The sequence below is a fragment of the Staurois parvus genome, unplaced genomic scaffold, assembly GCF_062004578.1.
Source record: "Staurois parvus isolate SC_StPar_1 unplaced genomic scaffold, SC_StPar_1.0 ptg000152l, whole genome shotgun sequence".
Lineage (NCBI taxonomy): Eukaryota > Metazoa > Chordata > Amphibia > Anura > Ranidae > Staurois > Staurois parvus.
The window spans coordinates 3,276,734-3,304,372 of NW_028317948.1; the positions used below are offsets into that span (position 1 = coordinate 3,276,734).

Sequence of the window (27,639 nt, forward strand, 5' to 3'; positions counted from 1 at the left end):
ATGAGAAAATGCATAGTCTTCCCTGAATGGCATGCCATGCCAAGCTAGCGACCTTCTGTGTTCAAAATGCAGCAGGGCAGTTGCTCGACATAGGACCTGGAAGCTAGTGGAGATCACTGTGGTAGCCGTTCATACTACAGTCATTTCCATCTTTCAGGGGGATCCCACAAGTATGGTTCATACTTATATAGGTCCAAACTGGACATACTACATGTAAAACTTGACATAACCAGGATTCATCTTTAAGTAAAATGGGAATCTAGGTCAAGCTTTGGACCTGGACACTCCACTACCTTACTTCATCTTCATTCAGTCATCCTGGAATTTTCTTTTTGTATCATCAATCACGCCAGAAATTTATAATTCCCAAAACTATAATCATTTTACTATATACATAACGTAGTCTCCCTAGCAATGGTGTGCTATGCTTATGAAATTTTCACTCTAGTACTCTGAAGTGACAAACTGCTGGTTGCCTGACCTTGGCAGCTGCACTGTCCTGCTTCTGTTTGAAATCTTCCCCATGTTCTTCTGGCAAAAATCTTGCTTTTAGATCACTGCCAAGACTTGCCAGTGTCAGCTTAGCAACATCAAAGTAGAACTTGGAGATGTAATCTGGGTTATCTTTTATCTATTTTATGTTAAATTTTGTACTGCTGATCTCCTTGGCCCTGGGATAGGCATGTTACACCAGTAGCTTCTAGATGTTTTATATCTGTGTTATTTTACTCTCCGTACAGGATGTTCTGACTGACCTGTCAGCAGACTGTGAGAATCTGCAAACAGAGGGGCTGGAAGGAGATTGCTTCTCACATAAGGTAAAAATAAAAAATAGCTACTTGGTATAAATTCTTCTCGCTTTTTTTTAAGGCACTTCTCTTGACAATAATTTATTCCCATCACTGTCAGCATTTTTTATTTCTACTGTAATCGGTGTCTGCGCTTTTTACCTTTGAAGTTTTAATAGTTTTCACATGTGTGAAGTACATTTTGACCACACTTTGTATGCCAGCAGTAGTATACTCAAAATCAAACATCAACAGGAGATGAAAACATGTAGAGCTAATACAGGGTGTCATAGGGCCTATGTCAAGAATCTAGAAGGTCATGCACCTTAGAAAGGCATAGGTCATGATTAAGAGCACTCTAGTAGCCCATGGTGAAGTATCAAGTAAGGCATAATGACCCTGTCTAAGATTGTTTCACACCCCGAGAGTAAACTAGTGGGAAGGCAAACTGTGTTGGAGCGAGTTAAGAGAGAAGAAAGACTGGGGCAGAGGGATAAGTGATACTGGCTAATCCCAAATCCCCATTTATGTGGACAGTTAGGTTTCGTAAAAATGCAGCTTCCCCCCCCCCTCCATACAGCCAGGTCGTCAGTCCAAGTAAAAATATATAAAATCCGATGTATTCCTTTAAACCTCAGAGGTAACTTTCTAGTTGGAATTCGTCAAGATGAGTTGTTTTGAAATGCATCTAACTTGATCAGGTGCCTATAAATTTGGTATATCTGTCCTGAGATATGGATCAGTTCTTCCATCTTAGCTATGTGGATGATCTTAGAAAACCATTCTGTGAGAGAAGGGACTTGTTTTGAATGCCTATGGGAATGCATAATCTAGCTGTATTAATCATGTGCATCACCAGAGTTTTGCAATACCTTTGAACAGGTAAAGAGGAAAGGTGCAGTAAATACTGAGTCAGGATGTAATCAAAAAATCAGTGTAGAGACATCCACAATAGTATATAGCATATTACCTTCCTCCACACTGCATCTCCAGCAACGGTTGGAAATTGAGGGGGAAATTTTGTGTAGCAGGATTGGTGCCCTGTACCACGGGGAATGGATTTTATAATGGTTTTCCTGAATTCTGATATTTAAGGATCCCTCATGTATTACAGTTTTAATGACTTCACAGTCCTTCTCCAATAGCTCAGTATCCAAGTCCTTGTCCAAGGCTGCACACGCTGCTCCATATTTATCAAGTTGTTCACTAAACATACAGGCATATATTAATAAGATCAAATGGTTTCTCCATACAGAAGGACTCAAAGGGAGTGAGGGGACTTGAAAAATAATAATGCCTGAAAAATGAATTGTTTAAGAAATACTTAACCTGAACGTAATTCCTGAAGGGAAAATACTTTGTTTTTGAGAGGTCAGAATCCGCTGTGTGATCTAAAAACCTATCCCCATGGAAGAAACGACATTAGGGTGTGGCCATATCTTGGTCTAGAAATTTAGAGACTCATGGTTTGGGAAGTCTCAGTTAAGCCGAACTGGAGTGAGAGGGCCCAGTGACAATGATATGAATAGTATCCTACAGGCTAATTCAAAGCTTCTCAGGGTCAGGTCTATTAGGGGGTGTTCCATAACTGCCCTTGGTAATTTTTTGATGGGCTAGCCAAGGCAGAGAACCGACAGGGAGTTACGGGAGCTCTTTCCAGATCTATCCAGTTCTAGTGTCCATGAATCTTCCATTAAATCGGCTTCGTAAGATGACAAGCCATAAATAAAACATAAAGACAGATTCAACCAGTACCCAGCAAAGGACAACACTGCTTGAGCCATTGCAAGTATCCGGACTCCTGGTCTGGGTGGGGAGCTGGAGGGAGCAGATTTACGACATCAGGGCCTTTGTTGCTGTGGTCTCTGCGCACGCCCTGGGGACACATCCAGCCAGGGTTCTAGGTGGTGGAAATACCATAACAATCTGGGAGTTCCACGAGAGGTAACCTCAGGAGTTTGCCAAAAGGAGATAGGTCATTGGGTGTTCTTAAGTGAGCCGTATACCCTGCTGCGGAGGCAGTCAAACAGAATGGAAATCAGTATAGAATTGCTCTGGCTTGTAGGATGTTGAGCAGAGGGTGCAACACCCATCTGTGCTGTAGGATACTGTTAAGTTCTGAAATATCATCTGTAGTTCAATTCCATTAAAGGAGATGTACTCACAACGAGCCTCCCACAGGATTTCTTCTTAGGTCTGATTGACACCACAATTTCTGCATTCTGGGTGTTTTTTTGCATATGCGTATACACGTTTTTGATGTGTTTTCAATGTGTTCCAGTGCTTTTTTTTTTTTTTTTTTTTTTGTAAACCTAAAAGAATCTCTGGACAGTGTGTGTTACAGTGCATTTTTGGAGCATTTACATGTGTTCCATTGTGTTTACATGCTTTTTGCTGTGTTCCAGATGTGTTTCATACAAAAAACACTGTGCATGTGTGTTTGATGCAGATTAAAAATGTATTGGTCTGCATCTGGTGTGACCAGTCCCTAGCATGAAACTCCTGAAGCAACACACCATGTCTCATGTTGGCTCACTGTTCCAACCTCCGGGTCTCCGCACCCTATGTAATCTCTCTAGCTATTTTCCTCCTGCAACAGCTGAATGCCAGTGGGAGAGAGAGGAGGAGAAGCTGGTCTTCAGCAGTTGTAGGAGGAAAATGGAGACGATTGGTTCCTGTAAATGCCACCCCCACTGACTGACTCTTCTGTCCAAATGTAAAACTAAATGTGACAGGAAGGCCGCACGGACCCTCTGGAGCATGGGGCGGGGTTGCCATTGTGGCCCGGGGTGCTACACCAGTGGTTTGGGGGTGGTGGTAAAAACCACCCCCCCAACCCGCAAATGTAAACAAGACCTTACGGTTCTGAGCCCACTATAAGGTTCTTTCACACTGATGTGCTGCAGTTTATCTGCGCCACAGGTGCAGCACAGTGCACTTGTGGCTTACCTGCTGGTTATCTGCGTTTTGCAGTCTATCTTGTGGGTGTGGTGCACTTTCTAAAAGTCACCAAAACTCCTGTATTCAGTTTGAGGGCCACATCAGAGGGCTCTGATGGCCATGTCCACAGGTTGAGCACCCCTGCTCTAACTCAGTGGGGATTCCGGAGGTCTGTCATGTAAATCCTTAAGGATCGCAACAATTGTGAGTTCAAGCTGTGCAGGCTCCTCCCCCTTCTTGTATGCCTCGTATCCAGAGGTTGTGTCTGCGTCCACTATTGTCCAAGTCTTCCAGATGTCTATGCATTTTCATGATATGCAACACATGGGATTTAGGCACCTGCTGTACTTAGTGTATAGCTACATCTTGCTATGCCGATTTTGTTTTTTTTGGGTTTTTTTTTTTCCCCACTGCCGCTAGTGGCAGTTCCTCTTATATCCGTCATTTTCATGTCAGATGCCACTGCCTGAAGGTCTTTCTGATGCGGAAGCTGGTCTGCATATAGGTAAGTACTATCCCTCGCATGATGGGCATGTGTTTCAAGTTCAGAGCCACTGCTGGGAGAGCAGGGTGCTGAGGTCTGAGAAGGCATGTACATATCCACATGCTGGGATCAGAATAGCTCAGAAATGGTATGGCTGAATTGTGTGCCCGTGTCCTGCAGTGTTCAGGATGCTAGGATACTCTGCAGATTTGTTTCCGATCTTGGAGGTTTTAAGTTAACCAGTATCAGTAGATAGAAAAATCCCTGGGCTCCAGAGCTCTTGTGGCTAGACCAGCAATGGGCAAACTACGGCCCGGCGGACCTTTTAATCCAGCCCACGGAGCGTGGCAAACATTGGCTGTCAGGATGTAGGCGGGGCAGCGTGACGAACGTGAGGGGAGCCAGGCTCCTCTCACAGTCCGCCCTGAAGACCGAAACGGCGCGGGAACACGGCGAGAGGAACGCGCGGAGCAAAGGTAAGTGAATTGACACAATATGGGGAATGAATTACTATATGGGGGATAAATTACTATATGGGGGATGAATTACTATATGGGGGATGAATTACTATATGGGGGATGAATTACTATATGGGGGATGAATTACTATATGGGGGATGAATTACTATATGGGGGATGAATTACTATGGGGGGATGAATTACTATAGGGGGGATGAATTACTATAGGGGGAATGAATTACTATAGGGGGGATGAATTACTATATGGGGGATGAATTACTATGGGTCCGGCCCCCGGGTCCAATATATGAACCCATTGCGGCCCTCAAGTCAAAAAGTTTGCCCACCCCTGGGCTAGACCATGCCCCCTTTAATTTATTTTACATTGCAGGATTGTGAAACATGCAAAATTAACACCAAAACCTCCTAGTGCACAGAAACATAGTCAGGAACTAGGACAAGGAAGATATGCATGAAGCCAGGGGCTGATGCAGTCCTGTCTAGTTCATATCAACCAGAGGTATAGCTAGCTAAATATGTTGTTTTCCTGTGTGATCTGCCTTTCATGTCTTCCTGTTGTGATGGGTGGAGTCGCTGAATAACAAAGGATACATTCACCTTTTAACAAAAAATTGTAAATGCACTTTTTTTTTTTTTTCTTTGCAGGTAAAAATGCATTTATTATTTTTTGTTTCTGTAAAGCATTGCCATGCAGGTCTCCCTCTGACCTGTCCTTGTATCTGTGTTCCCGTACAGGCAAGTAGATACAACTGACAGGAAGACTCAATGAACTACCACGGGGCTCCACAGCGCTGTGGTAGTTCATTGAGAACTACAAGCCAACAGCCACAAAGGCTGTTGGAACTTTTAGTGCTCTTAATCACAGAATACTGTGCATGAGTGATGCGGACGGAGCCCCGCTCAGCCCCAATTTTATTTATTTTTTTAAATTGTGACAGATAGCAGGAGGGAGAAGATCCCCAGCTAGCTGTCACAACTGGGATCAGGGGTAAGTGGGGGCCGGTCTATCCGTAACATGTTACATGTTAGACCCTGAACAGTGTAACACGTAACATGTTACGAAAGGTGAACTTATCCTTTTAATAGGGGTTAGGAGTTGGGTGGGGGACAAGGTTATAAAGATGCGCCTCAACCCACAGTTGTCTACTTCTTTGGATCTACTGATGGTTTTCTGTTGCAGTTTTTACTGAAGGAAATCTCTGGGCATGTATTTTCATAATATATTGGCATCCTGTGGGCTTTTGACAGATTTACTTTAATCCATGCTCAGCGGTTGTACTGTATATAAAAGTCCTCCTGGTCTGGTCCTTGTGCTGGAAAGACGGTACTTAAAGCCTGTGTTCTTGTATGTTCTTCCCATGAAGCTCTTGTTTTCTGCCATACTGCATGTCCCAGATCAGTTTTAGGATCAAAGTTGTTGTATGAAGGGGATTCCATTAATACACTGTGTCTGATTATGTGATTTTTTATTTTTTTTTCCTAGCAATTGTAAGAGCCATTGTTTGGTTTCGGTAAATTTTTATTACTATGTAAACGGGCCATTAACAGTTATCCTAGAGAGAATTTCTGAAATGATATCAGGCTAAACTTTCTACCAAATGATGGCAAGTTAACTGCATACATAATTTTTCTTTCCCAGGGCATATGTCAAGCTGCAACTTACATATATAGAAGATTAATAAATGATGGCATATTGAATCAAGCCTTCACAATTGCACCAGTAAGTATTTCTTTGCCCCCTAATAATGTCCACAATCCAATTTTTCTTCTTCTCTGTTACCAGTATTAGATCTTCATACCTGACACCAAGATGCAAAAAAGTGAACGTGTGTGTTCTGTATGAAAAAAATTGAGCTGCGGTACAATGGTGTACTAAATTCCAACATTGTTCTGGATATTAACGGTCATTTGTATAACAGATAAGTTGAGATTTGCTGAAGGCAAATTATGTCAAGCTCCCTCTCCACTCATATTGAATTAAGTCCTAATACAGTACTTAACAAAGTGTTCTGGTAGGCTCAATTTAGTAGAAGAAAAAACATTCTTGGAGCATTTTTTAATACAGAGTTGAAATTTGCAGTGTACCTTTTCACCTCTGCATTATTACCCTGGAGTTCTGCCTTAGCCCCAGTGAGCTAATTTAGCCAAATTTGGACATACTTTTGCTATATGTGATCCTTTATCAAACCACAAGCATTGAAATTGGATTGAGCTCACTCTAACGGTCAGTCCTTGCAAACTTTAAATATATGTCAGACTGACGTGCACGGAACTAAAAAAAAGGCAAAACCAGTGTGCATCAGATTGCACAATAAATATTTTCCTAAGTATATACAAATTAAATATACTGCATTTACAGAACTGCAGCATAAAACAGGCATGTCACAAGACCATGATCACAGGAATTCTCAACCCTCTTCTGGTCGACAAGGTGGGAGTGCAAATAGGATATGAATTAAGGTTTTATGTCGGTGTTTCTGGCTAAAATAACAGGTTCTAGTCAAAAGCACCCCCCCCCCCCCCGTTACCAGATTCATGGTGCTCTCAGATCATTTGTAGATGGAAGAAACATGTGACCTTCCTTTCCCCCTTTCCCAGGAAGGGAATTTCTAGGTCAGAGCATCATCACCTAAAGGAGGGGAGGAGATAATTGACCCTATGTAAGCTTTTACATAGAGCTTGCATGTGGTTTAGACCCACAGTTCTGACCGAGTAGGGGACCACAGTGAATGGGAAAAGTGACATGTTTCCTTTTCAAATTCCTTTTGGATGCTGTGCACCCTCCTATCTGGAAACATAATGTTCTTTTTATCTTCTGTAGAAGTCTTTCACACCTTTTTCCTACAGGAATACAAGCTGGTCATCGTAGGACATAGCTTAGGAGCTGGAGCTGCTGCTCTATTGGCAATAATGCTTCGAAGTTCATTTCCTACCCTGAAATGCTATGCATTTTCTCCACCAGGGGGCCTGCTGAGGTAAGAATCCATTTTTCTGTTGACCTGTGTAGTAAGGAGTAAAATGTGCATTAAAGGTACCTAATGATTTGTATCAGGATTTGTCCGCATAATACATCAAACTCATGACTTATTTTTAAAATTTTATTTTCCACATTACCCCCCCCCCCATCTTGTGTGGGGATTATTTGGGTGAGGCAGTAGGCAGAATAAGGACTAACTGTTCTGCATCTAGCTGTTTGATACACCTAGCATGTCACCATCAGGGGAAGAGGTGCAGGAAATCTCAGAAACCTATTTTTTCTGTTTCATTGCAGTCTTTCTAATTTATTAGGAAGGCAGAAATTAAGGGAAAATTCCCCACCTGGGGACGGTAGGTGTTGCTATAAACCTAAACCAGGTACCCAGACCAAAAAAAAAATATTGGCTCGCTCTAAGACAGCCTCATGGCCTTAATCACATGTAAATTAGATGCGTGCTTTTAACCCCTTAGTGACTGAGGGTAAAACAAATGTTAATGCCTGAACACAATTTTTTAATCGCAACTACTTTGTGTATCCAGGTGGATTATACCTAGTTTCTTGCAGAACGAATCGGACTTTCTTTTGGTGGTAAATGGCAATGATTATCTCCTGATTTTATTTTATCAAAGGAAAACTGCGCAAAGATAGTGAAAACAAAAAAAAAACCTAAAATAAATATCTCCAGCTTCTGATGATCGGAGCAATACCAGACATATGTAGGTTACTTGGTGCTCATTTTCCTTTTTTTTTTTTGTTTTTAAAAAACTCAGAACCTACATAAAACACACTGACACGAATTTAAAAAAATGCTTTTTAAAAAAATCCTACCCAAAATATACTGGTCCTGATCTTGGCCTTTGACCCCTTTTGACTTTACACTACACTAACCCTGGCACTGACCTATTTCTCTCCATCCAGAAGAGAAAGTAAACACATGGGCAGGCTGCACAGTGATTGATCACTGTCCTAACCAATCAGAGTAAGGGCTCATTCACGTTGGGTGCTTTACTGCAGGCCCTGTGCAGGACCATGTTCTCCCAGGACAGGTTAATTCCTGTGCAGGCGTCCCTTTCATTGATTTTGGGATATGCAACTGCTAGAACATGGTGGCTGTGTCTGTGCAGCCATATGTCCCATTAGAAAGTAATGGGATGCCGGAACGGGGATGAACGCAACACCTGTGCATCCCTGTCCTTGGAAAGTACAGACCTGCACAGAGCCTGCAGTAAAGCACCCCATGTGAACGAGCCCATACTCTGCAGGAAGCTGAGACTCATGCATATTGAAGAGATTGTCCTTGGAGATCCTACAATTCTGACCTCTGTAAAATCACAGCTGTGAGTCTTGTTGGTCCTGGTAAGTAGGTGTCCAATACAGTAGTCCAAGAAAACTAAATTCAGGGCATTCGCGGCATGTCACTTTTCTTTTTTTAATCATAAATTCCAAGGGCTAAAAACAATTAAAACCCGTAGGGCCAGTGGAGGTATTTTAATTGTTTTGGATTGTTTTTTGTTTGTTGTATTAAAGCGGTAGTTAACTCTGCTTTTGAAGTTGTACCTACAGGTTAACCTATAATAGGGCTTACCTGTAGGTACAGTAAATATCTCCTAAACTTGCAGTGTTTGGGAGATATTCACAGTGTATGACGTCACCGGCGCATGCGCTCTGAAGGTATGCCATCCCTGCCGGGTATGCTGTCCCTTCAAAGCTGTGTGCCATAAACAGTGACTCCCGTGTGCATGCGTGGAAGTGACATCATGGCTCAACCATTCAAAGGACCTGGAGCAAGCAAACTCAGAAGGAAGACCCCAGAAGGAGAAGGTGAAAGCCCTGTCAGTGGTTAGAGTGGACTACTATAGGACTTGTTCTAAGGTAAGTATTTCATAATGTGCTAGTATGCATATTAGCACATTGTGCTATTGCCTTGCAGAGGATTTTTTTTTTTTTTTTTTTTTAAATCATATAGCATATATAAACATACTGTAAACCACACAATATTTTTTGATGTTCGTGAACACAGTCCATATACAACCATATTCTATAGTTTTGTATCCTATACCGAGATAGTAAAACATCAGTTAACGGTACATATGAGTTTTTGGTTGTTTATATCCGCTAGACCATATTGAGACATATATACACTATATTGCCAAAAATATGGGGACGCCTGCTTTATACACACATGAAGTTTAACCACTTTCGGGCCTCCTGCGCGCAATGTCTACAGGACCAGGGATGTAACCATATGTCACTGGTCTTTTGTCAACACTGAGGGGTGCTGTGGGCACGCAACCGTACCTCCCCACGTCTGCTGTGTCCACCGGACACCGCAGAATGAGAATCCCGGTCATCGGGACTCGGTGGTCATATGTTCGCTTTGCGATCACAATGACAACAAAGCTTTTATGAATCAATCTGATTCATAAAAGCTTTGCTTCTGTTCCTGGAGAGCTGTGATTGGTGCACAGCTCTTACATGACACATGGGGCCAATCACAGCAGATCATTATTCTAATGAACTGTCATTAACACATTCCTGGTGGTTCAAAGCAACCTTCAATGATCTCTATTGCTCCAGCAATGCAAAGTGTAAAACAAAATCCCTGATCATCCCCCATACCATTACTATGGTAACATTGCATTACTCTGATGAAAGTATTTAAAAAAAAAAAAACAGAAAAATAGTTGTTTAAAAAAATAAAATAAAAAATGTTTAAAAAAAATTGAAAGACATTTTTTTTTTTTTAACATCTTGCCACCCGCCTGCCAACAATGTGCAGGTGAGTGGCATCTCTGGGCAGGCAAAGCTACGTAATATTATGTCGCTTTCTGTTTCTGTGTGTGCATGCGTGGGCCCCCCGCTGCCCCCTATATCGTCCAGGGAAAGAAGAATGAACAAGGCTTGTAAAATGTAAAAACACTATATTTTACACGCACACGTTAATTAGTACATTTAACTATTTGATTGCCCCAATTAACCCTTTGATCACCCCATCACCCAGCCAGTGCCATTGGTACAGTGTCCGTATATAGACTATTTCACTGATCCCTGTATTACTGCCACTAGTGAAATTAGATAGTGTCAGGGTTAGTTAGCGCCCCTCCCAGGCAGGGTCAGCTAGCGTTAGATTGGCCACACACTATCACACTCATGCTATAGGTCGCTGATCACTGCCATTACTAATATAGTGTTTGTACAGATCAATATATTGATCACGAACCAAACTATACTAGTGCCACCTTTATATAGTATCCCAAAAAACACAGTGTAAGCAGAATCATCCTCTTTTGCTGCCAGCACTAATGTTTAGCCCCTCTGCTTCACAGAAGATTTGTGTGAATTGATTGTGGGCCAAAGGAATTTTATATGCACAACAATACATCGCCGCTCACCCAAAAGGTTGAAAGTAATTTTCTAGCAAAAAAAACTGTTTTTTCAAGTAAACAAAAAGTGTCACAAAAGGCTTGTTCTTCAAGTGGTTAGAAAAATGGGTGATGTATGGCATAGGCTTCTAATGTTGGCTTTGAAATGCCAGGATAGTAGAATGACCCCTTTTTAGAAAGTAGACACTCCAAGGTATTTGCTAAGAGGCATGGTGAGTGTTTTGCAGATCTCAATTGTTGCCACAAGTTTATGGAAAATGAAGAAAGAAAACAAAAATGTATTTTTTCTTTTATTCTTTTTCAAAACCCTGTGACAAAAATATCTGCAAAATACTCGCCATACCTCTTATAAAATTCCTTGGGGTGTCTACTTTCCAAAAAGGGGTCATTTGGGGGGGGGGGGGGGGTTGTACTATCCTGGCATTTTAGGACTTCTGAAACTGTGATGGGTAGTGGGGAAGTAATATGAGGAAATATGCCCTTTGCAAGCCTGTTGGTGATAATTGGATTTTGGGGGCATGTATATGGCTAGGCTGCCAAAAAGTCTCACATGTGGTATCTCCATACTTGGGAGAAGTAGAAAAATGTGTTTTGGTGTGTTCTTCCACATATACCCATGGAATGCATAGGTAATATCTCATTTAACTGACAACTTTTGTGTAAAAAAAAAAAATAAAAAAAAAAATTGTCATTTTCCAAACTTCTGTGGCAAAAAATAAAATGTTCCATTGACTCAACATGCCTCTCAGCAAATTCCTTGGGGTGTCTACTTTCCAAAAAAGGGTCATTTGGGGGGGTTTGTACTGCCTTGGTATTTAAGCTCCCCAAGAAATGTGATAGGAAGTCAGAAGCTGCATAAATTCCAATATATATACCATAGTTTATAGATGCTATAACACAAACCAATTAATATACGTGTATTGAGATTTTTATTTTACCATACACATGTAGCAGAATACATTTTGGCCTAAATTTATGACTAACTGAGTTTACTGAATATTTTTTATAACTGAAACTAAAAAGTATCGGGCTTTCTTTCAAAATTTTTGGTCTATTTTCGTTTATATCACAAAAAATAAAAAACTCATTGGTGATCAGTACCACCAAAAGAAAGCTCTATTTGTATGAAAAAAAGGACATAGATTTCGTTTGGGTACAGCGTTGCATGAACGCACATTACCAGTTGAAATAATGCAGTGCCGATTAGCAAAAAATGGCCTGGTCATTAAAGGGGTAAATCTTCCGGAGGGCAAGTGGTTAATGGCATCCCAGTCTTATACCTGGAAAGGGTGGACCAACTCAATACTGAACCCTACGGACTTACAGCTTCTACTCTTCTGGGAAAGCTGTCCACAAGGTTTAGCAGTGTGTCTGTTTATGGGAATGTTTGACCATTCTTCCAGAAGCGCATTTGTGAGGTCAGGCACTGATGTCGGACGAGAAGGCCTGGCTCCCAGTCTCTGCTCTAATTCATCCCAACGGTACTCTGTCGGGTTAAGGTCAGGACTCTGTGCAGACCAGTCAACATCCTCCACCCCAAACTCTCTCATTTGTGCACTGGTGTGCAGTCATGTTGCAACAGGAAGGGGCCATCCCCAAACTGTTCCCACAAAGTTTGGAGCATTAAATTGTCCAAAATGTCTTGCTATGCTGATGCCTTAAGAGTTCACTTCACTGGAACTAAGGGGCCAAGCCCAACCCCTGAAAAACAACTCCCCACCATAATCCCCCCTCCACCAAACTTTACACTTAGTACAGTGCAGTCAGGCAAGCACCGTTCTCCTGGCAACCGCCAAACCCAGACATGTCCATTGGATTGCCAGACAGGGAAGTGTGATTCGTCACTCCAGAGAACACGTCTCCACTGCTCTAGAGTCTTCTCGGCCATGAAAACCCATTGCATGAAGCTCTCTGCACACTGTTGTGTTAATCTGAAGGCCACACGAAGTTTGGAAGTCTTTAGCTATTGACTTTGCTGGCAGTTGGTGACTTCTGTGCACTTCAATATGTGCTGATCCCACTCTGTCATTTTACGTGGCCTGCTACTTCTTGGCTGAGTTGCTGTTGTTCCCAGTTTTTCCACTTTGTTATAATACCACTAACAGTTGACCGTGGAATATTTAGTAGCAAGGAAATTTCACAGATGGACTTATTGCACAGGTGGCAACCTATCACGGTACCACGCTTGAGTTCACTGAGCTCCTGAGAGCGACCCATTCTTTCACAAATGTTTGTAGAGGCAGTCTGCATGCCTAGGTGCTTGATTTTATATACCTGTGGAGTGGAGGTGCTTGGAACACCTGAATCCAATGATTTAGAGGGGTGTCTTTTGGCAATGTAGTGTATATTGTGAGCAGCATATTGTATCTGTAATATCAAAGAGAGAAGACAGCAATAGTCTTTGTATTTCTTACTATAAGTTGTTGCACCATCAAATGGTGAACCAGAGTTCCATGTGGCTAATGGCTTACTGTTGATTTTTGCTGGTGCAGCTCTGAAAATTAAAAAAAAAAAAAAACTACAAATCCAGAGGCTGCATCTAAAGACCACCGTTCTCCTTGAAAGAACAGTGGTCTGACCCTGCCCCCGCCACCCCACATTGAGTCACCATTACTACTCTGCAAACAAGAGCTCTGGAAGTGCCACTTATCTTTAAGCCCCCTAGCATGTAAAGTGCTAATTGAATGCATTAAAAGCATTAAACGTCAGGATACAAACTTCAGAAAATACAAATGCTTAACTTGCTGCTCAGCCCCATACAAGCTCCACTAAGGCTATTTACATCAAGCTTGTCTTTTTAAATGTTTACCTGGAAAAAGAGAAACCCTGTAAAGACAATACACCCATCGTAAATGTTACCTTTACACACACATCCCACTGGGGTCCCCACACACCCCATTACAGGTGTACCTTGGTTTATGAACGCCTCGGTTAATGTAATTTTTGGTTTCCGAATGAAAATCCATTGAAAATAATGCCTCGATTTACAAATTTTTTTCGCAATACAAAGTGTATGTTGGTGCTGATTTTTAAATGCAATTGCCAGCTTTTTTTTTTTTTTTTCACTATAGCTCACAGAATTAGCTGTCACTTTCCCTGGAGCTAAAGGATACTTTTTCTTTTATCACAGGAAACAAACTAAAAGGAAACATTGTTTCTTTTAACTCAGGGAAATAATCTAAAAGGAAACTTTCTTTAATTTAGCTGGGGGGAAAGTGACAGCTGATTCTCTGGGCTATAGTGAAGAAAAAAAAAAGTGGTAATTACATTTAAAAACTGGCCTATAGTGACAGCGACTTTTGTTTTTTTACTTTTTTCTGACCTCCGGAACGGATTAATTGGTTTTCAATGCATTCCTATGGGAAACCGCATTTTGTTTTTGTTTTTTTTGGTTTGTTTTTTTTATGCAACATCCCGAGAACGCATTAAATTCGTAAACCAAGGTACACCTGTATTTCTAAGTGCTTTGCTCTCCCAAGCAAATGCCCACCTCTTCAGCTGCTGACACTATTGTCTTCTTTAATTCATCCTGCAGATAACAGGATGCATGGCCTCGAAAATCCACAAATGAGCACTCCCGGCCACAGTCCATGCTGTCTTGCAGATTAGCATTTTTGCGAATAAAGGAGAACAGACAGCATATATGGGGAGATAAGTCAGAAGCGCTTGTGCTGGGTGCATCCTGCCATCTGCAGGTCTGTTTGGGAAGGACAATGATAGCAGGTGAAGAGGTGAGCATTTGTTTGGGAAATAGAGCACAGCATTTTAATGTATTGGGGATACTGTGGTACATGGGGGAATGTTAGGTAAATTTTGTGTAAAGGTGGACTTACCCTTTAAGTAGGATATTTTGCTTATATTGTGTTTTAAGTGTTGATTAGAGGCCATTTTAATCTGATCTGGTAAGTCTGTGTGATTTAAAAAATAACTTTAATTTTTATTTCCTTGTCTAGCAAAACTCTTGCTGAATATTCACAAAGTTTCATTATCTCCATAATACTGGGTAAAGATCTTGTACCAAGGTAGGTACCCAACTCTGCAGATGCATTCCATGCTTCATACACATGTTGTATGATTTCATCTCTTGATTGCTACCTTCCTCTGCACAGATTGAGTTTACCTAACATGGAAGACTTGAAAAACCGAATACTAAGGATGGTGGTCAACTGTAACCGGCCCAAGGTATGTAAGCTTTGGTTATGCCTTTTACAAATGGCTACATTCTGAATTGCTTAGTACAAGGTAAAAAAAAAAATCCCCATCCAGTTTATGCCTATATGTAGTGAAAATGTTCAGCTTTATTTTGTACTACCTGTAGTCATTACTTTGAATGAATTTTCCATTTCCCTGCATACCAGATGAAATTTAAATTTCTGGTGAGAATGCTTGTGCTTGACTGTACAGTGCTAAGGTGAGAGAGAGAATAGCTGGGTAGAATGATGCAAAGTCCAATTTCTCTGTTTCATTGGTGTATGTGCAGCCACTTTCTGTCAAAGTGACAGTGGTTTTACTAGACTGCACAGACAGCAGTGAAAGCCGTAGAGACCTCTAGGCTGCCTGCAAAAAAATAAAATAAAAAATAAATAAATATTAAAAATAAAACTAAAATTATATATAAGTTTTTAATTTAGTTTTTGTTGCTTTTGGAGTTTTATGCTCACTTCCTGTTTGGTAAAACATCAGGACAGATAGTCTCTCTATCAGAGCTTTGTTAGGGAGCCCTAGATCTTCTAACTGAGTCCCAGATAACCGTAAAAACCTGGCAATGCTTCTAATCATTCCCTTGGATCATATGAAGAGTTCTGCTCTACATTACCCTCCTGAAGACTGCATATATTGAAATAATGCTTCCAGGTACATACAGTGTCATGCATGATAGTTTAACAATAAAGGAAACCTTTGAGTGCAACACAAAGGCTGCTATTGCTCATCACCTTCTGCAAAAAAATAAGTTATGAAGGGCGCTACAATGCAGACCTTCCTTTTTTTTTTTTTTTTTCCTTTTTTTTCTTTTTTTTTTTTTCTTCAATATATCCCCAAGGGCCCCACTCTGGAGTCTCAGTACAGAAAACATTGAAGAAGGCTTTGAGGGTAAAGCAACATAACGTGGGGGGGAGGTGTTGTTACATTATAGGATTTACTGCTAGCTATTGGACATAACTACTTGAAAACACATTTTCACACTTTTATTTAGAGTAAGAAAATGTATATGCTGTACCCAAAAAAGAGAGAATTGCTTAGATAGTCCTGAACCCCGGCAAGACTGAAAATGTCTTGCGTGATTGTGGTGGTCTAATTATTACAATTATTTCGGGGATTTTTGACACTTACTTGATATGATGGACTTATGTTAATAAGGACATTTTTTTTATACTTTTTTATTTTGTGTGCACGTTTTTGGTTTAGTGTTCACAGCGCCACTGTGAAAGGTATTTTTCACATTAAATATTTTATTTGTTTTATATAAGCAGTGATTTGTATTATCATTTATTATTTTTTATGATTCAACGCTTTTTGATAGTTTAAGAAGGTGATATAATTGCTTATTTCATTTTGGGCACGCATCTAGCGTAAAGGTTTAAATATTGAATTAATTATTACAATTATTTTTGGGATTTTCTATTCTCAGTACCAGATCCTACTGCGTGGTTGCTGGTATGAATTATTCGGTGGCAGTCCAGACAACTTCCCAACAGAACTGGATGGAAGAAACTTGGCTTCCCTGTCACAGCCTCTACTGGCTGAACAGAGCTTTTTGGTCCAGAAGTCATCTTCATATAATACTTTAACCGATGGTTCCCCTCTAGATTCTCCACGACACCCTCTTCTGTACCTTCCAGGAAAAATCATTCATATTACAGAAGAAAACCGATCGGGATGGTACGTACATGTTCCTGATTGTGCAGGTGTACATAGAATCTAGCACTTTACTAAGTAGTGTTAGCTCAAGATAAATTAAAATGTTAAAACATATTGTCAGTCTTGAAAGATCTAACTGATGATACAAACAAACCCAAATCGTCAATAGCAAAGGAAAAACAAGTCTGACATAATTGTTTTTTTTTACTTTTTTTTTTCTTTTTTTTTTTCTTTTGCTCACCTGCAGGATTCCCTGGTACCTTATAAAAGGAACCATAGGTAGCAGAGACTTATAATACATTGCATTCTTTCTATCTATCTTATATGTCTTAAATTCTATGTGAAATGCTTTGGCCCTGTTTAGTGGGCAGAGAAATAGAACATTGGCTATATATTGTAGCCACCCTAATAGACCCATAAGTTATAGCCAAGGGCCACTTCTAAGGGTCGCTGTTTTAAAGTGTTATTAAAGTCTTCGAAAAAAAGGAAATAAAAAAAATATTTACCTTCTCTCTACAGTAACAAAGCACCCTCTGTCCTTCTGTCAGTCCCCTATTGGCACCAGCTACTCCCTGCTCCGGGTGCCTCCTTAGCGAGCTGGGAAGGCAGCCATGCATGCGCACTCCCGAGCAAGGTTGTGAGTCCACAAAGGAGTTTTACTGACAGCAGCAGAAGCATATGGCTCAGCTGCCTTCAGTTTCCTCTGAGAAAATACAGGAAGGTAAAATAACATTTAGACTTTAGAATCACTTTAACCCAGTTCAGCTTTAAGTTATTCATGAGCTGACATCTCTAAGCATCTTTATTAGTGGTGCATTGAAATGAAAATTCTGGTGCCGAAACCGATACCGAAAATTAAAAATGCATGTGGTCGAAAATCGAACCGAAACCGAACTGTCTGCGTATTGCTTTTTTTTTTTTCTACTTTCGTAGAAAAAATATAAATATATTTTTTTATTTTTTTTTTTACTTATGATTTCTTTGTAGGGGGGGCAGTGTGTGCAAGGAGGAGGCAGGAGAGGAGCAGTGTATACATAGAGGTAGCAGTGTATACAGAGAGGCTCCCTCACTGGCTGTCACTATATGTCTGCCGGTTTTTAAATGCAATTGCCAGCTTTTTTTTTTTTCTTCTTCACCATTGCTGTCACTTTTCCTGGAGCTAAAGGAAACTTTTTGTTTCTTTTAGCTCAGGAAAGAAACTAAAAAGAAATATGTTTGTTTCTTTTAGCTTGGGGAAAGTGACAGCTGATTCTCTGAGCTATAGTGAAGAAAACAAAACCCAGCAATTGCATTTAAAAACTGTCACTGACATACAGTGACAGCCAGTCACTGTATACACTGCTCCTCTCTTGCCTTTCTCCGCTATTGTTCGTATTCAAAGCAAACTTGCCTATCCAGCCATGTCTCCATGCTTTATTATACTGAGAAATTAAGGAATTAGCTGAAGAAACGTAAAAAAAAGTTTAAAACAAGTAAAAATAATACACTTTCCCAACTATTTACTAATGCTAGCAGCATAAGGAGTAAAAATAGTGAATGTTGATTTGAGAGTGAAGTTCCACTTTAAAGTGAATAACTCTACACCGAGTTTACTATATGAACCACTGATGTATTTATACATGTTGATCATATTCCCCCTTAATATCCTCTTCTAAAGAGATAATTTTATTTATTTAGGTACTTATATAGCGCCGTCAATATACGCAGCGCTTTACATATATATTGTACATTCACATCAGTGCCTAACCCTCAAGGGGCGTACAATCTAAAGAATAAACTCAGTTCCTCTAATCTTTCCTCATAGCTGAGCTCCTCCATGCCTCTTATCAGTTTGGTTGCCCTTCTCTGTACTTTCTCCAGTTCCCCAATGTTCTTTTTGTGAATTGGTGCCCAAAACTGAACTGCATATTCCAGATGAGGTGTTGCTAACGATTTGTACTAGTCTATACCTCTCTTAATACAAAGGATTTTGCTCGCTTTAGAAACCGCAACTTGGCATTGCATGCCATTATTAAGCTTGTGATCTACCAGAACTCCCATAGCCTTACATTTTATCAACATTAAACCTCATTTGCCATATAGTTGCCCAATTAAACAGTGCATTGAGGTCGGCTTGTAAATTGTGTAAAGTGACCGTAAACTTACCAACTGAAAGAGCACCAGTCAAAAATACAAACAGATTAGCTAGTGCTCAGATTTTATGTAGTGATCTAACCTCTGGAAGATTCTTTTTACACCTAGGCATCCGCTTTGTATCCTTGCATGTGATCTGGTCTTAGTACAAAAAGCAATTAACACACCCTGTCAGTAGACTTTTGACTATGATTGAAAACTCCAGTCATCAAAATCTGTAGACCGCTTGACTTGTGCAGATCTTACAAACCACAAATGACAGACAAAGTTGGTGGCTGAGTGGTTATCACCACCTTACTAATATTGATTGGTCTTCAGATCAAACTGATCCAGGAACACCATCTACATACAGTTTATATGGTCTGTTTTTGCATATACTGAAGAATCTTCATGCTCTGATAAGTAGTGCATTCTATATAAATAAATGCTGGAAAAAAATACATCTGCTTACAGACAAGTGTAAATGAGGATAGGTTGATATTATTATTATTATTATACAGTATTTATAAAGCGCCAATGGTTCGCTCAGCGCTGTACATTACAAAGGGGGACAGAACATGTGACAGAACAATACCAATACAATGCAAAACATGAGGGGATCGAGGGCCCTGCTCTTTCGAGATTACAATCTAGGAGGGTGGGGATAGTGGTACAGGAGGAGATAGCTGTGGGGGATGGAGTGGTAGGAAGAGTGGAGGAGGTCGCCAAGTTAGCAGGGGGTGGGGTAGGCTTCCCTGAACAGATGGGTTTTCAGGGTGCGCCTAAAGGAGAGGAGAGTAGGTGATAATCTGATGGGTTGGGGCAGGGAGTTCCAGAGGATGGGTGACACCCTGGAGAAGTCCTGGAGGCGGGCATGGGAGGAGGAGACCAGGGAACTAGAGAGAAGGAGGTCTTGTGAGGAGCGGAGTGTGCGTGCTGGGCGGTACTTGGATATTAGGTCAGTGATGTAGTTCGGGGCAGTATGGTGGACAGCTTTGTACGTCAGTGTTAGGATTTTGAATTTGATCCGTTGCGCAATCGGAAGCCAGTGGAGGGATTGGCAGAGGGGGGTGGCGGAAACGGAGCGGTTGGAAAGGTGAATGAGTCTGGCAGCCGTATTCAGGATGGACTGAAGCTGGGATAGCCAGCGGCGAGGCAGGCCAGTGAGGAGGGAGTTGCAGTAGTCGAGTCGTGATATGAGGGAGTGGATGAGCTGTTTAGTGGTTTCTGGGGTTAGGAACGTGCGTATTTTGGCGATGTTGCGGAGGTGGAGTCTGCACGAGTTTGTTAAAGATTGGACTTGGGGCTGGAAGGATAGGTTGGAGTCCAGAATGACAGATATGCAGTGTTTGTCAACATAGCAGTTTCTTGGGTTGGTGCACTCTTTGTGGGTAAATGTGTTTTGTGTCTCTTCCAGGTTGTGTTTCTCTGATGTCAAATATAGCGCAAGGTGGTCAAAGGAGACTTCATTCAGCAGTATTTATATCAGCCCCAGAATGATCACAGACCACATGCCGGACATTGTACTGAATGCACTAAATAGCCTCTGTCAGGAAAGAGTCGGATGTTCTTCCTGCCAGACTCCCCAGCAGACTTTTTACAACAATCAGATATAGTCCAGGATGGTTATGTCCACAAAGACTCTTAACTCTCCTGATCTACAGAAGTAATGAAGATGTTCTACACTGTGACTTGAAAATCTTCATATATAAGGGTCCTCAGAGGAATTGGGGTGAAGAACAAAGGAACTCCAGCCGTTCTGACTTTTGCAGCCTTTTTTTTTTTTTAAATGCAAGTTGTATTTTATTTTATAAAGAAAATATTGCTTATTTTAAGAGAGAAAATTAAAGCATAATGAACAAAACAGAACAATAATAAAACCTTATACAATGTGTGCCCTTTGCATTCAAAGAAGAAGTTCACAAAAGCATTTTGTTTTGAGTTTAGATATGAATGTTTACCTGATTTCACGCCTGTCATCCTGTATAATGTCCTGCTCTGAGCATTGTCACCTCCACTTTGCTCTGTCTGCTCAGGCTTCATGTCACTAGCGCCTTTTGTTCTATTTGGGAATCCTTCTGTCTGTCTTGTAACACAAGCAGAGCAGGGTGGAGGTAGATGTACATGGCAGAAGAGTTCTTTTTGCAGAAAAGAGAGCACAGAAAGTAATGTCGTGTGTTGTACACCAAACACTACTCCACCTAAAACAATTTGCTGGTGTTCTCTGTTAGTGGCCTATACCTGTCTGCTATGCAATATTCTCTGTTTATTGTGGGGTTTTTTTGTTTTGTTTTGTTTTTGTTTGTTTTTTTAAGAGGTGAGTATATTGACCTACAGGCCAATTGCTGGTGTGATTTATTGTCATTTAGCTACCCATGAAATGTGGCTGACACATCAATGAACTCCTCCCTAATTTTATTGTATGTATGTAAGTAATGTTGTATTTGATTTGTAAGCAAGCCAAATATGTGTGACAGGGATGTCTGTAATGCATACAGTTTGACATTTTACAGTTTGTGTATATTTAACTGGTACATGACCAGGTCCAACATCACTTCTGGTATTTAGGATGTTTGTTTAAAAGGGATGCACTTACCTTGCAAGTCTACAATGTGTCTAAAAACATGCATTGTAGGATAAGTAAAAATGACATTTGAGATCTCATCTTATTACTAACCAGTTTCAATGTTTGTTTTTCTTATGTATGAAAAATGTCACCTGATGCTGGGCTCAGAGGGGTGATGATACACTTACAGTATGACATCTGCACACCTAAGGGGGAGGGTGTACACTGTGAAAACCATATCCATAATGGGGTATCCCATAGTAACCAATCACAGGTCACTCTGCTGAAGCCAGGCTAGTATTAGGTGGAATCTGGTCATTGTGGATCTGGACAGAGAAATACTCAGACTGCTATTGGTGACCTCTCTAGGGTGTCCTTCTGGGCCTGCCGGGAAATATTGAGACTAGGGGCTGCCAGGCAGGCAGGCAGAATTTTCAGTAGGCAGTAAGCAATGACCACCTTTTCTTTCAATGCCAGAGCCGTTTGTCCCTTTTTTTTTTTTTTATTTAGTAAAAAATTCAAGAGTAAAAGTACACCTGCCATGTGCTTGGCAGGGGGAGTCTGAGTCAGGTACAGCAAATGTTTGTTTGACCTCCCCTTCTTGTTAATAGCCCAGAAGCGACATGTAACATGTCACTTTCGTGTCCCCTTGTCTGGCTGGGGAAAAAGCGAATGCAATCTCCACTCAATTAGATTCATTGGAGGACAGGTGAGATGTCACTTGTCTTTTAGACCCCTGATATCTCATTAAAGAGGGTCTGTCACCAAAAATTCATCACTTAGGGGACATTTTGGACTTTTAGAACAAAAAAACAATGGGTAAAATAGCGATCGTATTAATTCCCAAAGGCGGACTAGCCCTTATCAGTGTTGAAAGATAAAAGGCAATGAATGGAAAGTCAGAAAAAGAACAGCAAATTAGGAAGGGGTGGAACAGGAAAAGAGAACAGAAGAGTGAAAAGATAGGAAAGTGTGTGTGGTAAGGGGGGGGGGGGGGGGGAATGGGGGAGAAGTGTGAGTGTGTGCGACAAGTGGTGCAGCTGACTAAAGCAGACCAAATAGGTCTCCATGATCTCTCCAGGATCTTATGGGGATGTTGTACGGCTGTGAGCTGTCTGAGGGGAAATTATTCTTGGGATCCCATTATGCTATAGCTCTGTACTCCAGAGAACCGGTGATTTTGGTCCAATAGAACCACGTAGTGTGTAAGCGCTGTTCCCGTGCTTATGTTATAACTCCTTCCATCCGTTTAGTTACTGACCCAGAGATGGCATCCCATGCCATATATTATATGAACCCGTGAACATGCAGCTGCTATGGCCATACCTAGGCACGTGCTGGAATTTCATTCACATTACTCTTTTCTATCTCCCTGGAGTTCAGATTTAAAATGAGGCTTGGTGTTTTGTATGGAATCGGTGCATTCGGTGGTGGCCTCACTCAAGCAGGGGAACTTTCTTGCGGGGACTGTCAAAGGACATCAGGGATGTGTATATCCATATGCCCATTTTTCCCACACACCAAAAATACCTATGTTTTGCAAAAGACAAACTGCACTTTTAGTTTGTGTCCCTGTCTTTTGGTCTGGCCACAGCCCTACAGGTTCCCCCAGGAGATCAGTGTGTTTGTATCCTGGAATACTTGGACGACCTGTTGCACCGAGACCAGTTGGCGCTTCAGTTGAGGCAAAACATGTTTGTCAAGAATCATACTCTAGAGCAGCCGTCACTAAATGGCGGACCAGGGTCCGTGTATAGACCAAACGACGGTCTTATCCGGACTGGGGTGTAAAGAAGGGCTGTGAAGGGGACTGGGGTGCACGTAAGGGGGCTGTGAAGGGGACTGGGGTGCACATCAAGGGGCTGTGAAGAGGACTGGGGTGCAAGTAAGGGAGGCTGTGAGGACTGGGGTGTAAGTAAAGGGAAACTAAGGAGGACCAGGATGCAAAGAACGTGGGCTGAGAAGGGGACTGGGGTTCAAGTAAGGGGGGCTGTGAAGGGGACTGAGGTGCAAGTAAGGGAGTCCATGAAGAGGACTGGGAGCAAGTAAGGGGGCCTGTAGAGGACTGGGGTGCAAAGAAGGGGGGCTGTGAAAGGAACTGGGGTGCAAGTGAGGGTTTGAAGGAGACTGGGGTGCAAGTAAGGTGGGCTTTGAAAAGGACTTGGGAGCAAGTAAGGGGGGTTGTGAAGGGGATTGGGGTGCAAGAAAAGGGGAGGCTGTGAAGGTGACTGGGACGCAAGAAAGGGTGGGGCTCTGAAGGGAACTGGGATACAAGTAAGAGGGGATTGTGAAGGGGACTGGGATGCAAGAAAGGGGGGGGGGGTGTTGCTGTGAAGGGGACTGGGATACAAGAGGGGCTGTAGAGGGAACGGGGGGGCTGGGGTGCAAGGAAGGGGGGCTGTGATATGACAAGGTGACAGAGAACACTGATGTGAAGGGGAGGGGGGCTGTGATGTGAGGTGTTGGGCTGAGAACACTGGTGTAAAAGGGGGTCTGTGATGTGAAGGGATTACAGAGGACCTTGAAGTAAAGGAGGGCCTGTAATGTAAAGTGGGCTGTATTGTAAAGGGGGATGTTGTGATGTAAAGGAGGCTGTATTTTAACCACTAGCCTACAGGGCACTTATACCCCCTTCCTGCCCAGGCCAATTTCCAGCTTTAAGCGCTGTCACACTTTGAATGACAATTGCGCAGTCATGCAACACTGTACCCATATGAAATTTTTATCATTTTTTTGAGGCAGAGCTTTCTTTTGGTGGTATTTAATCACCTCGGGGATTTTTATTTTTTCTTAAACAAACCAAAAACCACTGCAAATTTTGAAAAAAAAACATTTTTTCTTAGTTTTTGTTATACAATTTTGTAAATAAGTGATTTTTCTCCTTCACTGATGTGCGCTAATGAGGCTGCAGTGATGGGCACTGATAGGCTGCACTGATGGGCATTGTTGAGGCACTGGTAGGTTGCACTGATGGGCATTGACAGGTATCACTGATGGGCACTGAAAGGCAGCACTGATACATGAAACTGATATATGGCACTGATAGGCGGCACTGACTGGCACTGATAGGCGGCACTGACTGGCACTGATAGGCGGCACTGATGGGTGACATTGAAAGGCAGCTCAGATGGGCACTGATATGTGGCAATGATGTGCACTGGTATGCACTGATATGTGGCATTGATGGGCACTGGCACGTGGCACTGATGAGCACTGACTGCTGACACTGAGACACTGACAGGTGGCACTTCTGGGGCCACACTGATCATCAGGGCACACTGATCATGTCAATGTACATGTCCCCTCCGTGGAAAGCCGATTACCGGCTCTCCTCTCGAGCTGTCAGCGTGACAGCTTGAGAGGAGAGAAATGCCGATAACCGGCATTTCCGTGTTTACATGTGATCAGCTGTGATTGGACACAGCTGATCACATGACCAAGCCGACATCTTCGGCTCTTTCCGAGATCCGCTGTGTCCGAGGGACACTGTCAGGCTCTGCCCAACGGGATCTCTAGTGGTCCACAGAACGGGATTCCCCAGGACGCGGAGTCTAAGTCCCAGTCTGCCTTTTCACCAGAGCCCCTGATGGTGGGGATGGACTTGGTGTAAGACTGAAACCAGGTCGCGATCCCTGGGTGCACCCAACTATGGTAGAGGGGTCCCGCTGATGGGTATGTGCCCAGGATGAGCCTGCTGTGAAGGGGTTGACAGGTCCAGGTCCAAGCGGGATGGATGGATGACCGCCAGGAGTGAGCGTGGTCAGACTAGCCGGGTCGGTAACAGTGGGGACAGGTGCGGTACCAAGCAGCAGACAAAGAGTAGTCAGGTCACACGCCGGGTTCAGTAACAGAGGGTCCAAATAATAGTAACGACAGGCAGAGGAATGGTCAGGGACGAGCCAGGGGGTCAGAGCAGGAGAAGGTCAGCATGGATCAGAACAGGCAGGGTCGGCAACAAGGAACGCACTGCAGGAACAGGAACAAGACCTTGCGGCAATGAGGACATTGCCTGGCCAGTTTAAATAGCGCGCCTTGCACCGTCATTGGCGCAATTGCCGCCGCGGATGCCCAGGTCCTAATGCCCGCATATTGATGTGCCTGGGCGATCCGCGCATGCGCTGATTCGCACGCCACGGCGAAGCCCGAGATCCCTGACAGACACAGCGCACCGGCGATCGCCGCGCTGCCTGAGCTGCGCGTGCGCGGTGAGAATGGAAGGACGTCATATGACGTCCTATCCGAGCGGGAGAACCACCTTGCGCCTGTCATTGTACTATATGGCGGGCGGAAGGTGGTTGAAGTGGGTGCTGTGATGTAAAGGGGGGCTTTATTGTAAAGTGGGTGCTATGAGTTTACAGAGGGGGTTCTGCAATGTAAAAGGGGGGTCTGCGATATGAACAGGGCTGTGATGTAAAGGGAAGGACTGATGACACTGATTAAAATGGGCAACTGCAAGGTAAGGAGGGAGGCTGTGATATATGAAGTGTGATCCTGAATCATAGCACAAACCTGAAACTCTGATCTTGCATGATGAAAATTCTAATGACCGGACCCCTGTAAATTTTAGATACGTACCCCTGCTCTAGAGAGTCTAACCTGGATCCTCAATCTGGAGAAGGCACAGTTTGAGCCAGCCCAAAGCTTTGAGTATCTGGGCCTTATCCTGGACACCGTCCAGGCAAAGGTGTTTCTGCCTCCATGGAAGCGCTTTTATTGAGGAAGCAGGTGAGATCTAAGGAGTCTCAGGTTTCTGTCTATTCATCTTTGCATGAGACTGCTGAGGTAGATGGTGGCCACGTTCGAGGAGGTGCCATACACGCAATTCTATTCCAGGCCACTATAGAGGAATATCCTATCTGCGTGGAACAGGAGCATTCAGTCACTGGACTGCCGGATGTCCCTAGATCCCAGTGTGCTACAGGCATTAAACTAGTGGATGGTTCCTCAGAATCTGGGAGGGAGAAATTGTCTCTTCCAGGTGTTTGGAAGGTGTGGACTATTCAATATACTGGAGCTATAAGCAGTCCATCTTGCCCTGGCTTACTGGATGAGTCAGCTGCAAGCACTTCAGACATAGCCATGGTGGTGGCGTATATCAACCATCAGGCAGCACTAGGAGTCAGGTTGTCTAGATGGAAGTAGATCATATTCTTGTCTGGACAGAATGTTATGTTTCAGTCCTGTATGCAGTCAATATCCTGTGAGTGGAAAACAGAGGGACTTCTCAGTTATGAGCAATTGATTCCTGAGGAGTGGTCCCTTCATTCCGAGATGTTCAATGCAATTTATCGTCATTGGAACACCCTGGATGTGTATCTTGTGTTCAAATTCAATATGAAACTTACCAGTAATTTTAGTCACACCAGCTTGGCCCAGAAGGACATGGTACGACAACATCATAGTGGACAGCCTTTGGCAACTGCTAGCCTGGCCAAATCTCCCATTCCAGGGGCCAATATGACATCCTGCTTTAGTCACTGGGTTTGATGGCTTGGCTATTGAAACTAATGTTTTGAGTGACTGAGGGGTCTCTGGAATGGTTATACCTGCTTTGCTGAAGGCCAGAAAGCCGTCCCCCAGAAGGATATATCATAGGACCTGGAGGTCTATTATGGCTTGGTGCAAGACCAGGAAGTTTCATCCCCGTAAATACACAATTGGTCGCATTTTGGCTATCCTCCAACTGGGGGTGGAAATTAATTTGGCACTTTTTGCAGGGGTATCCCCATGTGGTTTTGTCTGTTAAGTCCCCCCTGTGCCTGTGGGATTTGAATTTGGTCTTGTCTGTGTTGCAAAAAACACCTTTTGAAACCAATTCAGGAGATTTCATTGACTCGGAAGGTGTTTTCTTGGTGGCAATCATTTCAGCAAGGAGCTTGTTGCAGCTGGCAGCTCTTTCCTGTAGGGAGTCTTTTTTTTTTTTTTTTTTTTTTTTTTTTTTTTTTTAGTTCTCCACCATGACAAGCTGGTATTGTTTCCTCATCCGTCATGCTTGCCAAAAGTAGTTTTGACTTTTTATTTTGAATGAGGATATTGTCTTGCCATTTATTT

At 42.5% G+C, this 27,639-nt stretch overlaps 1 protein-coding gene across 1 annotated transcript in view; it reads left to right on the plus strand.

Annotated features, from left to right (window-relative positions):
- Positions 1-21,698, plus strand: part of DAGLB (diacylglycerol lipase beta) — a 69,885-nt gene extending 48,187 nt beyond the window's left edge. Inside the window, exons 9-15 of the mRNA XM_089674810.1 lie at positions 741-818; positions 6,331-6,411; positions 7,539-7,666; positions 15,005-15,073; positions 15,161-15,233; positions 16,681-16,931; positions 20,440-21,698. Coding sequence (XP_089530936.1) covers positions 741-818; positions 6,331-6,411; positions 7,539-7,666; positions 15,005-15,073; positions 15,161-15,233; positions 16,681-16,931; positions 20,440-20,638 — 879 coding nt within the window. The 3' untranslated portion in view covers positions 20,639-21,698. The remainder of the gene's footprint in view (positions 1-740; positions 819-6,330; positions 6,412-7,538; positions 7,667-15,004; positions 15,074-15,160; positions 15,234-16,680; positions 16,932-20,439) is intronic.
- Positions 21,699-27,639: the final 5,941 nt, after the last annotated feature.